The following is a 13,617-nucleotide window of genomic DNA, read 5'->3' as shown; positions in this document are numbered from 1 at the left end:
TATATATATATATATATATATATATATATATATATATATATATGAATCAAATTGAATACAAAATAACAATATTTAAAACTGAATTGTGATATTAACATTGACATGTGATACCATCAGTGTCATATGATACATCACAACTCGCACGAAATGATATTTCGTAACACTAACATTGATATATGATATTATCACTGTCTTGCAATGCATCACAACGTGATATGTGGATTATTATTTTTCAAAAAAATAGAATAATTTAAGAAAAAATGATAATAAAATAACAAAATATGTGATATGTATTGAACGTTGTTAGTAACTTACAAATCAAAATAGTCTTATTAATTTAATTATTCTAAACTTGAGACTTATTGAAATAAAAATTTAAGTGAAGAACGTATTGGCCGAAATCACTTGTTTTTCTTCCGTGGATGGCTAGGTCTTGGTGGCTGTGGCTTCAAAGGCATGAAAAAGGTATTCAATATACCCGCAATTTCCAGAAAGTGTTTGTTTCATATAGACCTATAGTTATTGGTGATTGCACAAATTAAATTCAAGGAATTACTTCCTGCACCTCGTTGTTTTTCTTCCAGGACCTAACACTTTTGGAATTTAATTTTCAGAACACAAAAATAATTCTGATTTTTTTTTTCGAACAGCAACCACCGTTCCCTATCTCGGAAATCGGTAGCTTTTTGGTGAAGTGGATGAAGAAATGTGATAGGGTCAGGAAGCAACACCCTTAAATTTGCATAAAATTTAATATTCTTGGCCTTTTTTAATCAATTATTAAGACAAAAATTTAATTTAGTGGGAAAATAATATTAAACTTACAGAATTAAGTTTTTAATTAATTAACAGTATATATAAAAATGTGGTTTTTAATTGTGTTCCTTAAAAAATTTAAAGAAGAAAAAGGATATTATTCAAAAATAATCTTTTATTATATTGAGAAAAACCTTGCTTCGAGTTTTATAAGAATATGTTAATAAAAAAGGTTAATCCAATAAAAAAACTTAGAAATACATGTGAGTATGAGTCAAAAGTTGAAATATCTGTCCCAAATTTCTAACTAGTATGTGTTATTTCTTTATTATCTCTTTTTCAATAACCAGTTTATTTGAGAAAATTTTCCGGAAAAAGTAAAATCAGTTGTTTTGTGAATTAAAATTAATTTGCTAAAATTATTAAGTTTTTAAAAATATTATATAACTTTTATAGTAAACGTATTCTAACAACACTGAAAGGATACGCCATAAATAAGTAGATAAGTTTATTTTAACTTAGAAAGAAATAATTTGTTGAAAACATAAGAAAAATGCGTGAAGGGGTGGGAACAATACCGATCTTAATTTCAACATCAACACACCAATAATGGAAAGACGAATCCCATGGACCACCCGTTTTGGCACATTCGTTTCCACTTGAAACAAATGTTGTCCATGATGAGGTTGAAATCAAATGTTTCGTGAGACGATGGAAGCACCACACACATGCTTCAGCAACGCTATCATTCTCGGTTTCTTGCTTCTGAATTTGGTTTTGGGGAGAGTTATCGGTGCCGATACCTATAACAGAGATGATTTTCCGGCCGATTTTGTTTTCGGTTCAGGCACCTCTGCTTACCAGGTTCAGCCTGAATTCCTCTATATTTTTGCATCTCATTTCATCGTTTTTCTTTTATTATTCTGTTACGTTGCGGTTACAGAAATTCGGACTGTAGTGACGATTTTTAGTAGTGTTTATTTGGTATGTCCATTAATTTTAGCATATTAAAAAAGTTTTTAAATATTTTTTAATATTAAAATTAATTTTTATAAGTGTAACAATTAGGTTCATTCTTAGGGATGACAACGGGATGGGGACGGGTTTCGCTATTCCATACTCATCCCTGCATAAAAAAATCCATCCCCATTCCCATACCCAAACCCTACAGGTATCAGACTTTTGTCCCATCCCCATCCCCACCGGGTAACGGGTATAAGAGATGGCAAATAAACCCGTCCCTGTGGGTATTGCCCGAACCCGTCCCCGTTTTGACGGGGAATCCCCGCATTGACTGGGTATGGGTACGGGTATGGGGAATCCCCGACTTTTTCAGTTGGGTATGGGGATGGGTATGGGGATGTACATATACCCGCCATAATACCCGTCCCCGCCATATCTCCATTCTCGTTTAAATTATTAAAATATTCACAATTAATCAAGTAACCCCTATATATATATATATATTTTTTCTATTTTTTATTTCTTTTAATTATTTCATTTGTCATGAAACTCATTCTCATCTCCAATATATTTTTTATCTTATCATAACCTTTATGTAATTATGTTAAAATGATGTATGTTAATTAAAAAAAATTATGCCTCACATTTGAATATTTATATTATTTTTAATATTTTTATTTATTATAAATTTTTCTTTCACATGAGAATGTTTATACTCTCAATTTAGGGTAATATAAAAAAATATTTACTTATTATTATTATTAATTTTTGTTTAATTTGAAGAACTCTTTTTTTTCATTAAAATAATTTTCGTTATTTTTCAACCATTAAGTATATATGTTGATATTTGAAAAGTTTTCTTAATTCTCTAAGATATTTTTCGTCTTATCATACCTTAGTTATGCATTTGATTTGTTTTTTTTCGATAGTCTCTCAAATTATTTCTAAAACACACATTTGTTAGTTTTTTAATATTTTTATTTATTGTTTTTATTTTCATCATGTAGAATAATATTTCGATATATTCTATCTAATTATTTTTTGTTTTATAACTCATTATTAATCATAATGTAATTTTTTCACTTTAAATTCTGTTTGAAGTGGTTAAAATTATATATATATATATATATATATATATATATATATATATATATATATATATATATATATATATATATATATAATGATATTTAGGAATAGTATATGATAATTCACTACAAGAAAAACATGAAATGGTGACTGATTTTTCGTCATTAGTGGTAGTAGTTGATTTATTGTCTGAATCAATGACTAAATTAGTGACCGATTCAATGATCGAATCGGTACTTAATTTAGTGACCAATTTAATTACTAATTTATTTGTAATTTAATGACAAATTTTTTGGTCACTAATGATATTTCTATTTAATTTTAACCACTTCAAACATAATTTAATAATTAGTTCTCTAAGGTATTTTTCATCTTATCATACCTTAATTATACATTTGATTTCTTTTGTACGATTTCTTTCGATAATCTCTCAAATTATTTTTAAAACACACATTTGTTAGTTTTTTAATATTTTTATTTATTGTTTATTTTCATCATGTAGAATAATATTTCGATATATTCTATCTAATTATTTGTTATTTTATAACTCACTATTAATCATACTGTAATTTTTTTCACTTTAATTGTATAAATAACTTTTATTTACTACAATATAAAAATTTAATGTAATTGCTATGAATATTTTTTTGTCACTATCCAACATATATTGAAGTTCAAAAGATACAAAATCTATGTCAAAATTTTATTATTATGTTTATTATTTGTTCTTTGTGTCATTTTGATCAAGTGATGTATTATAGATTTTATTAGTGTATAAAAAAGAGATTCATTATAATTTAAAAAATTGAAGTAAACAAACATTTAAAATATATTTTAATTTGAATATTTGTTTTCCTTTTATTATTATGTTTATTATTTGTTTTTTGTGTCATTTTGATCAAGTGATATATTATAACTTTTATTAGTGTATAAAAAAGAGATTCATTAGAATTTAAAAAATTGAAGTAAACAAACATTTAAAATATATTTTAATTTGAATATTTGTTTTCCTTTTATATTTTTTTGAAATATTTTTTAATTTTATCAACTAAGTTCATCAATGTTGTAGTTTGCAAATTTAATAAATGTTTTGGTTCACATGAAATTTTATTTGGTATTCTAATATAAAATGTAAACAATTATAATTTATTTTAAGGTATTTGGCATCGAAGAAAATCCTCATAATATTAATATTTCATAATATTATGTTTTCTTTACCGTAATTTTTTTTCTTTTATAAAAATTAATATTAAAGTAGTTAGAACACGGGTACGGGTATGGGTACGAGATTATACCCGTTACCCGATGGGGATGGGGATGGGAAAAAGTTTGATACCCGTTGGGTTTGGGTATGGGGATGGGGATGAATTTTTTATGCGGGGATGGGTATGGGATAGCGAAACCCGTCCCCGCCCCGCCCCGTTGCCATCCCTAGGTATAATCTCGTACTCATACCCGTACTCATGTTCTAACTACTTCAATATTAATTTTTATAAAAGAAAAAAAATTACGGTAAAGAAAACATAATATTATCAAATATTCAATATTAGGAGGATGATTGTTTCTTCCATATCAAATACTTTGAAATAAATTATAATTATCTACATTATATATTAGAATACCAAATAAAATTTTATGAGAACCAAAACATTTATTAAATTTGCAAACTGCAACATTGATGAACTTAGTTGATAAAATTAAAAAATATTTCAAAAAATATAAAAGGAAAAATAAATAATCAAATTAAAATATATTTTAAATGTTTGTTTACTTCAAATTTTTAAATTCTAATGAATCTCTTTTTTATACACTAATAAAAGTTATAATACATCACTTGATCAAAATGACACATAGAACAAATAATAAACATAATAATAAAATTTTGACATAGATTTTGTATTTTTTGAACTTCAATATATGTTGGATAGTGACAAAAAAATATTCATAGCAATTACATTAAATTTTTATATTGTAGTAAATAAAAGTTATTTATACAATTAAAGTGAAAAAATTACAGCATGATTAATAATAAGTTATAAAATAACAAATAATTAGATAGAATATATCGAAATATTATTCTACATGATGAAAATAAACAATAAATAAAAATATTAAAAAACTAACGAATGTGTGTTTTAGAAATAATTTGAAAGCCTATGAAAAGAAATCGCACAAAGGAAATTCAAATGTATAATTAAGGTATGATAAGATGAAAAATATCTTAGAAAACTAATTATTAAATTATGTTTGAAGTGGTTAAAATTAAATAGAAATATCATTAGTGACCAAAAAATTTGTCATTAAATTACAAATAAATTAGTAATTAAATTGGTCACTAAATCCGATTCGATCATGGTTACTAATTTAATCATTGATTCAGACAATAAATCAACTACTACCACCAATGACAAAAAATAGTGACTAATATGGGTTACTTACTAAATCAATCATTATTTCGTAATTTTCTTGTAGTGAATTATTATATACTATTCCTAAATATCATTATATATATATATAATTTTAACCACTTCAAACATAATTTAAAGTGAAAAAATTACAGTATGATTAATAATGAGTTATAAAATAAAAAATAATTAGATAGAATATATCGAAATATTATTCTACATGATGAAAATAAAAACAATAAATAAAAATATTAAAAAATTAACAAATGTGTGTTTTAGAAATAATTTGAGAGTATCGAAATAAATCGCACAAAGGAAATCAAATGTATAATTAAGGTATGATAAGATGAAAAATATCTTAGAGAACTAAGAAAACTTTTCAAATATCAACATATATACTCAATGGTCGAAAAATAACGAAAATTATTTTAATGAAACAAAAAAGTTCTTCAAATTAAACAAAAATTAATAATAATAATAAGTAAAAAAAATTATATTACCTTAAATTGAGAGTATAAACATTCTCATGTGAAAGGAAAATATATAATAAATAAAAATATTAAAAAATAATAGAAATATTCAAATGTGAGGCATAAATTTTTTTTAATTAACATACATCATTCTAACATAATTACATAAGATTATGATAAGATAAAAAATATATTGGAAATGCGAATGAATTTCATGACAAACCAAATAATTAAAAGAAATAAAAAATAGAACACACACACACATATATATATATATATATATATATATATTAAAAGAAATAAAAAATAGAATATATATATATATATATATATATATATATATATATATATATATATATATATAGGGTTACTTTAATTAATTATGAATATTTTAATAATGGAAACGAGAATGGAGATATGGCGGGGATGGGTATTATGGCGGGGATATGTACATCCCCATACCCATCCTCATACCCAACTGAAAAAGTCGGAGATTCCCCATACCAATACCCATACCCATACCCAGTCAATGCGGGGATTCTCCGTCAAAACAGAGACAGGTTCGAGCAATACCCACGGGGACGAGTTTATTTGCCATCTCTACTCATTCCATTAGTATGGTGTTAACAGTGTTAAAGATGTGTCACATGTCATCTCTTCATTTTTTTCGATTTTTTTTTATTTTTTTTATTTGTTTTTTGAAAATTATTTATGCCACGTGTCATGTCAATATTGTGCCGCGTGTCAAGTCAGTAAGGTGACAAGTGTCAAGTTATTGTTTGAATCTCACTTTGGTCTATATATTTGTTTTTTTGATTATATTTCAGTCAATTTTTTTAATTTTCAATTCCATCCTCTCCAAATTGAGACTAAATTTAACTTTTATATAAATTTTATAATGATTTTTTTATTAAACTTTTTAATAATATTAAGTTTATTTAAATTTATATTTTACATTAAACTTTACTTATATTTTGTTTTAAAATTTTAAAATATTTATTTTAACTTGTTACAAAATTGTTTTAAATAATTTATATACAAATGTTAGAGTTGGTTTAAAAATAAAAATTTAATAAATTTAAATATAAAATTTTAAAACAATTTTGTAAAAAGTTAAAATAAATATATTTAAATTTTTTTTTTTAAAAATGGACTGAAATATAATAAAAATAACAAATATATAGACCAAATTGAGATTCATATTATAACTTGACACGTGTCACCTTACTGACTTGACACGTAACACAATATTAACGTGACACGTGACATAAATAATTTAAAAAAAATTAGTATATAAAAAATAGAACACACACACACACACATATATATATATATATATATATATATATATTAAGGATTTGACACGTGACAATTTAAAAAAAAAAAAAAAAAAACCGAGACTGACACGTGGCAAGGTACTCAACTTAACGGATGGTATTACATTGATACAGATTGAGACAAACTTAAAAGTGAAAAACTTAACGGATAGTATTACATTGATGTAGATTGAGACAAACTTAAAAGTGAATACCATTTTGAAATTTTGGAACCAATTAGAGTAATTAAGCCAATTATTTTATTTTTTAAAATGTACATAATTTAATACATAAATAATATATATATATATATATATATATTAATAAAAATAACATATAAATATATAAATATGTATACAAAATTTAAAATTAAAAACTTACGGAACCATGGCTCCCTTGGTCAGAACGTAGGTACGTCCCTGTCAGTAAGTTGAAAGGCGAAGGCGATGTGCCAGGATCACTCAGTTTTTGCACAATCCTATCCGCTTCCAATAAATGTTATCCGTGGCGCGTTGAAATTAGAAAGCGAGAGCCAAATGTGGGGTGAATCGATGGAAACACCACACACCAACGCTTTCATCCTCTCTTTCTTACTTCTAAACTTGGCTTTCGGAAGAGTTGCCGGCGCCGATACCTACAGCAGGGACGATTTCCCCGTCGATTTCATTTTCGGTTCAGGCACCTCTGCTTACCAGGTTTCTACTGAATTCCTCTTATTTGATCATTTTTTTACCTTTTTTTTTTTTATCAGCATTTTTTTTTTTTTTACCTTTCTATTATATATACGTTGCAGTAGCAAGAAATCGCTAATCTAAACGTGTTGTTGCTGTTATTATTGTAAACAGGTGGAAGGAGCTGTTAACACAGAGGGAAGAAGTAGTAGCATATGGGATACATTTACGCACGCTGGTTCCTTTCTTTCTCCTTTCACTCTTCTTTTTCCAATCTTCTTACCGATTTTATATAAATATAGATTTATTATATTTTTTCAAAATTCCGAACAATAAATCAAAATTAAACTAATATTTATACATATTTAACATGGCGGAGCATATGGGAGCCAGATGCCCTGGACACCCTAAAACTCTTAAAATTATGTGTATGTAATTTTTTTCTATAAAACATATCATTAATATTAATAGATAGTAAAATATAAAATTAAGTATAATAAAAAATGAATTTTTTTTAAGATATTTTTTTCTCTTTTGTGTTGGTCAGCTTATTTTTCATTCTCATATAATGAAGAAGAAAAAAAATTAATACTTATTCATTATTTTTTCACTCAATTGTCACCTATTTTGCTTATTCTTGAAAAAAAAAACTCTTATCTAATGTTAGTTTTAATAGTATAGTATTTTGTTTTTATTCTTATTCTTGTGTTTTCTTATTATTTTTGGATCCAACATATATATTTTTTTTTCAATGAAATCTATTAAAAACATAAGGTGGGGTAACTAATCAAATTCATTGTAGTTTTTGAGAACTGTGCTTCCTAAAGTAAAAATTTGTAAAACTTAAAATTTGATAGAAAATAAACTGCGGGGTGATGTATTTTAGAATGTTGAAATTTTGTTTAGCTTGTATTTTTTTTAATCTTTAAGGATGCATATTCGGCAAAGTTGAAAATATAATTAACTTGAGGGAATTAAAATCCAACATAATATGACAATTTAAAAGAATAAATTCATAGATATATGTTTATTTTAATTTAATTTAAAATACATCGAGATACCTTTAATAGGGTATGTATATCATCATTATTATTTTAATAAAATATTATTTATATATATATATATATATATATATATAAATTATGTGTTTTAATCGGGGTATATTACAAGAAATTATAATAACTTCCTCAAATAAATACTCATATGCAGATTTATTGAAACGTAAATGAGAGTGATGAAAAACCAGGGAACATAAATTTACTAATCTAGTTTTACATTCTCAGTTACATACCAATCATTATTCACTTAAAATTTCAGTCTCATGCAATAATTTTTAATGAACAGGATATATGCAGGGAGAAAATGGAGATGTAGCATGTGATGGGTACCACAAGTATAAAGTGAATACGCTTATCCTTAATATTTTTTTATTTGCCCGTTAGAGCATTATTCCATGTGTTGTGATTCTCGCATTTGTGGAAGATCAGAGAAGCTTGAGACACTATTTTGTTCAGCCGTTAAAGCATCACTGTAGTATCGTATGATTTGAAATGTTTTCCCTAAAATATATGTAATGCAGGAAGATGTGAAGCTAATGGTGGAAACAGGGCTTGAAGCCTATAGATTTTCCATTTCTTGGTCCAGACTGTTACCAAGTATGATACTCAACACAAACCCTTCAATTTTATTTTATATATCTATATATGTTTGTAGGGTAAAACCTTTCTCAACACTTTGAAAAAGCTTATATTTCTCCTCAGATGGTAGAGGACCCGTCAATCCCAAAGGATTACAGTACTACAACAATCTCATCAATCACCTCATCAGCAATGGTTACACTTAAATTCGGGTTTCTTAAATATCTTGCAAAGTTAACAAATTTGAAATAAATAAACAAATTTGAAATCTATTCTATAATTCTACAACTGATATAGCTGGTTGCCCTATTTCCCCGGAGCAGGAATCCAACCACATGTGACGTTACACAACTATGACCTTCCACAGGTTCTTGAAGATGAATATGGAGGATGGCTTAGTCGTGACATCATGTATGCTTCTCATCTCTTGCTCCTTATAGGCAAATTCTAACTACTCCTTTACAAATTAGTACTTTTATTAATTTTTTATTTAATAATTTTTATTTCATTACTATGTCGAATTGTTAAATTTTGAGATGGACGTAAGAGAAAATGTCAGATGTGAAATTAATTTTTTGTATGGATAAAAACTAATACATAAGTTACTTGGATGTAATTGCAGAGGAGACTTCACATACTATGCTGATGTATGTTTTAGAGAGTTTGGCGACAGAGTCTTGTATTGGACCACTGTGAACGAACCCAACGTTTTTGGCTTATGTGGTTATGATCAGGGAACCTGCCCACCTCAACGATGTTCTCCCCCATTTTGTGCTATAAAGAGTAATAGGGGCAACTCCACATATGAACCCTACTTGGCAGTTCATCATATTTTGTTAGCTCACTCTTCAGCTGTCAAATTGTACCGGAGAAAATACAGGGTATGTCACCTAATCTTACATATATATGTTTAAATGGAAAAATTTTCAGCAAATACACTTTGCACTAAACTTAAAAAGATTAGTCTACAACGTAATACATCACAAATTTTGTATTCTTTATTAGGGTGAAAAGTTTTTGAATTATTATCTCTTCAGAAATTGTTATTACCTAAAAGTTATACCTAATGTGGTTCTATGTTAATTGACCATTTCAATGTTGTTTACTAATAATGCATAAAACTTAAATTCTTAAACTTAACATCCTTATCTGATTTTCAATCTCTATATATTGACTTTTTTTCTTCTCACATCCAAACTTTGTTAGCAAAGAATGTTCTCCTTTTCTGAGAAACTAATTGAACATTGCAGAACAAACAACATGGATTTGTTGGTACCACTGTCTTCTTGTATGCGATTTCACCTCAAACAAATACAGAGAAAGACAGGGCAGCAACTGAACGAGCTCGTGACTTTTTGGTTGGTTGGTAAGCAACACACCGTAAAATTTGTTCGTTTTACTTCTTTTTTCCACTTATTCTTAAGTTGTTCCCTTAAGATAGGTGCTTATTTATGACTGAAGTTCCGTAGTTACCCTTCTCATGCTATTCTAACTTCGTAAACATTGGTTTCTTTAATTGGACATACCAATATGTCAAATAATAATAAACATGGCAGCTTTACAAGAATGCTTTACTATTACAGGGTTATGGAACCCTTGGTATATGGAGACTATCCAATTTCCATGAAGACAAATGCAGGTGTAAGAATTCCGGCCTTCACACCTCGTGAATCTGAACAACTCAAGGATTCATTTGACTTTATAGGAGTCAATTACTACACCGGCATCAATGTCACAGATAATTCTGACAGCCTTAAGAATCCACTGAGAGATTTCACCGCAGACACCGCTACAATGTTTTGTAAGTACCTTGTTAGTCTTCCTTAGTAAGAGATTAAAGAGTTAAAAATTCAAATGAGTTAGTTGAGTAGAAGTGATAAATTTGAACAGTATATTATGAAAAAAAAAGCTTATAAGCACTTAATCTTAATCTTTTTGATCATAGGTGGTAATACCCCTTACATAACCTAATGATCTATTTGATATTATGAAAAGAATAATATAAAGTTTGGCACAGTGGTACAATGATTTAACATTATAAATGTTGGGTAAACTTAAATGTAGGTTGTTATATTTAATAGTGTGGTAGAATTAAGTGTCTTAGAAGATTGCAAAGGTTAGCAATGTTTATTTACAGTAATGATTGTGACATGCAATAGAATTTATTAAGTATGGTTTAGGTAGTGGCTGTATTTAATGCATGTAGTTGGAGGGCCATATCTAAGGGCTTATAAATAATCCATGTAGAGTTATAGGCAAGCTTCGAGAGAAGAAAGCAGGTTTTGCAAGAGAGAGATCTTAGAGCTGCATTGGAAGAGTAAGATGAAAAGTGGCGACTCCAAATGAATGATGAATTTGGTGTGAAAAAGGCGTGGGAATTTGGAGGTGTTTTACCATGCTCTAATTCATGTAATAAATGTATCACAATTTTTTTAATCACTTCCATAGGAATTCCTTAAGTTGGTTGACTAGCTTTTGTTTATGATTGGGAATCTAAATTATGGGTAACTAGTCTATTGAACCATACGGTTTATGACTATTAACGAAAGGAACAAGCATGGTGTGGGCTGCATTTGGCAAAGTCGGGATGAAGGGAAGAAGATGAAAGATAAAAGAAACATTTAAAGGGAAGAAGATGAAAGACAAAAGAAACATTTAAGTTTACGGGAATTTTGTTGGATAAACTTAAATGTGACTTGTTGCGTTTAATAGTGTTAGTAGTATTAAGTGTCTTATTAGATTGCAAAGGTTAGGAGTGCGATTGTGTCATTCAATAAAGTTCATTAATTATGATCTAGGTAATGAATATATTTTATGCATGTAATTGAAGGACTATATCTAAGATTCTATAAATAGTCCATGTACTTCTCATTGTTTGGTTAAGCAAGTAATAATATTAGAGAGAAAGAGTTGTTGTCAACAATCATGACTGGCCGTTTTTCTGGTTTTGCAGCAGGAGTGGATCTGTTTTCAAATGAAGAGGTAACAATAAAATAAAAAATCACTTAAATTGGTTCTATTTTTTAATTATCCATTGTGCAAATAACTGTCTTGTCACTTTCATGATTCAGTACCCTATCATACCGTGGATTATGCTGGAAGAATTGAATAAATTCAAGCTCCTTTATGGAAATCCTCCTATATTCATTCATGAAAATGGTCTCTCTCTCCCTCTCTCTAAGATTACATATAATTGCAATGAATATTTTGTAGCAAAATCAACACTTGATGTTATACGGTTGAATATTAAGTTTTGTTTCAATCTGCTCATTCCTGCTTAAACTATTTACACATTTTATTAATATACCCGACTAACAATGTCATTGGTTAATGTCATACTGCGCTTCACTTGTATTTTTCTATATAAACCACCTTTAGACTTAGTTGTGTGGAACTTTACTCAAAATATTTTAGTACATTTGTTTCAATGTTAAACTAGAAAATCCCGCTGATGATATGCAGGTTACTCATGCGAAACATGATAAGTTTAAATGAGTTACTGATTAAATCTTGGGTTGTTAGGTCAACGGACACCAAGTAATTCGTCACTACAAGACGTGTCAAGAGTGAAATACTTGCATGGACATATTGGTGGAGTGCTTGATGCCTTGAGGTATGTTACCACTGCTCTAATTCATGTAATAAATATATAACAATTTTTTACTGTAAGTGTTCCCATAAACACCTCTGATGCGTTCTCTGGTATTCTCCATCTCCCCAAAATTTCTCAGGGACGGAATAAACATAAAGGGGTATTTTGTCTGGTCTTTTCTGGATTTGTTCGAGTTGTTGGATGGATACAAATCTAGCTATGGCCTATACTATGTTGATAGGGAAGATCCAGAGTTGAAAAGATATCCAAAGCTCTCTGCAAAATGGTACAGCCGATTTTTGAAGAATAGAAGCAGTTTTATAGTTGGAAGTGTTGAACTTGAGAAGGATCCCTCGCTCGTTTCAATTGGTCACTTATTTGAGTAATAGGTTCTTTGTTTGTTATCATGAAAATACATAACATAAGAATAAACTTGGAGAAAGCATAGAGAGAGCTGACAAGTAAAGCCCCATAGGTAATGGGGTATGATATGCCATGCTAAAGACAAGGGATTTCAAATAACAGTGTAGTGTTTGGCAGTGACATGTTTTTATGAAAAAATGGTCTAACCTATTGGTAGACCAGTAAGAGTTTTTTTTTTTTTTTTTTGAGATTTTTATTTATCTATTAGAAAAATATAATTATACCTTACTTATTGCTCATTAAGATTCTCCTTACTTTTTCAAATACATAATCCTCCAAAATAATTTAATAGATC

The 13,617-nt window shown here is 27.9% G+C and overlaps 1 protein-coding gene across 1 annotated transcript; it reads left to right on the top strand.

Annotated features, from left to right (window-relative positions):
* Positions 1-1,457: 1,457 nt before the first annotated feature.
* On the top strand, positions 1,458-13,438 carry LOC114191795 (hydroxyisourate hydrolase-like). The gene is made up of 14 exons (XM_028081189.1): positions 1,458-1,620; positions 7,404-7,694; positions 7,845-7,908; positions 9,015-9,070; positions 9,250-9,325; positions 9,431-9,502; positions 9,631-9,718; positions 9,930-10,188; positions 10,558-10,673; positions 10,891-11,108; positions 12,261-12,289; positions 12,379-12,466; positions 12,830-12,920; positions 13,039-13,438. The coding sequence occupies exons 2-14, from the start codon at positions 7,446-7,448 to the stop codon at positions 13,283-13,285; spliced, it is 1,653 nt and encodes a 550-aa protein (XP_027936990.1). The 5' UTR covers positions 1,458-1,620; positions 7,404-7,445; the 3' UTR covers positions 13,286-13,438.
* Positions 13,439-13,617: the final 179 nt, after the last annotated feature.

The sequence above is a fragment of the Vigna unguiculata genome, chromosome 7 (genome assembly GCF_004118075.2).
Source record: "Vigna unguiculata cultivar IT97K-499-35 chromosome 7, ASM411807v1, whole genome shotgun sequence".
NCBI classification, from domain to species: domain Eukaryota; kingdom Viridiplantae; phylum Streptophyta; class Magnoliopsida; order Fabales; family Fabaceae; genus Vigna; species Vigna unguiculata.
This window is presented reverse-complemented; position numbering and strand designations above follow the sequence as displayed.